At 39.3% G+C, this 1,253-nt stretch overlaps 1 protein-coding gene across 1 annotated transcript in view; it reads right to left on the bottom strand.

The window, feature by feature from the left end:
- The window catches only part of LOC116033081 (lupeol synthase-like), a 9,195-nt gene extending 8,176 nt beyond the window's left edge, over positions 1–1,019 (bottom strand). The window contains exons 1-2 of the mRNA XM_031275839.1: positions 704–1,019; positions 388–573 (exon numbers count right to left, since the gene is read on the bottom strand). Of these exons, the coding sequence (XP_031131699.1) occupies positions 388–573; positions 704–901 (384 nt within the window). The 5' untranslated portion in view covers positions 902–1,019. The remainder of the gene's footprint in view (positions 1–387; positions 574–703) is intronic.
- Between the last annotated feature and the right edge of the window lie 234 nt (positions 1,020–1,253).

Raw genomic sequence — 1,253 nt, 5'->3', positions numbered from 1 at the left:
TATATATATATATATATATATATATATATATATATATATATATATATATATATATATATATATATGGTGTGTGATGAAGGAAACTCGCAGCCACGTACTACTCATTGAATAGTAATATTGTCTTGTGACCCTAACCGATAAATGACAAAAAATGTAAATAAAGTACTCATTATGAGAGTAGAATGAAATTGGAATTGTAACCGGCTTTATGGTTAGTTGGTTACCAGGTTAATTGTGGAGTAAATAATACATAAATATATAAAAGTACGTGGCAATTGGTTGAAGACATGCAGTAGCGGGTGCCGGCACGTATATATGCGCAATAATGCATGCATAATGCATTTATTTACTAGTGCAGTGACGTGGGGGGTTGTTATTACCACTTACCAGAGGTTGCAAGAAGAACAAAGGACCAGCAGACTCGGCCGGCCAATGCCCATCATGCCCTTGTATGCTTGAATACAAACTTATGCTTCTTACCAGCGTGCTTTTCACCGCTTCTCCGGTTATTTCCTCCGGTTTCTCCACCTTAACCGCCGCCGGAATCTCACCGCACGGCTTCTCCTTCCTTAACTGCAAAGTAAAAACACCACATAATGTACGTAGTACGTAGTGCATGAGGGATGATACATACCCTTTCCTTAATTAATTACCTCGTATTTATGGTACATACGAACGAACAAACAAATTAAAACCAACCAACCTGCATGCGCATGAACAAGTCGGCGCTTTGCTTGCAACGGAACCTATTATTGGTGAAATCCCGGCGCATTTTTTCAACCTGAGCTCTCTCCTCCGGCGTCCCGGCGTCGGGGTCGAACTCCCAGTGTTGTCTTCCGATGTGGTCGTTGGTGGTTGTCAACCACCGCCCCTTCCCCTCCGCAATCTTCAACTTCCACATGATATCCTCCGATATGCTAGCTTCTTCAACTGCAAGCTAAGTATGAAATAAGCAGCTAGCTAGCTAACTATATATATACACACATTAATGGCTGATCATCCAACAGCGTGATCAACGGTGATAAGTTGATTTTCTCACGCTAACCCTACCTTGTGAAGCAACAGTTCCTTATTATGTCCAAACAGTCTCATTATCTATCAATCTCATTAATTAATCTAACATTTGCAACTTTACTATTGGTTCACCGGCTGCCATTTGACATTATATTATACCACTATTATGTCTATAGTAACTCTGTCCTTTTTGACAGATTAAAAATTATTATTTTGTCATACTTGTGCAATAATTATTA

This window comes from Ipomoea triloba, chromosome 1 (genome assembly GCF_003576645.1).
Source record: "Ipomoea triloba cultivar NCNSP0323 chromosome 1, ASM357664v1".
In the NCBI taxonomy this organism is placed as follows: domain Eukaryota; kingdom Viridiplantae; phylum Streptophyta; class Magnoliopsida; order Solanales; family Convolvulaceae; genus Ipomoea; species Ipomoea triloba.
This window is presented reverse-complemented; position numbering and strand designations above follow the sequence as displayed.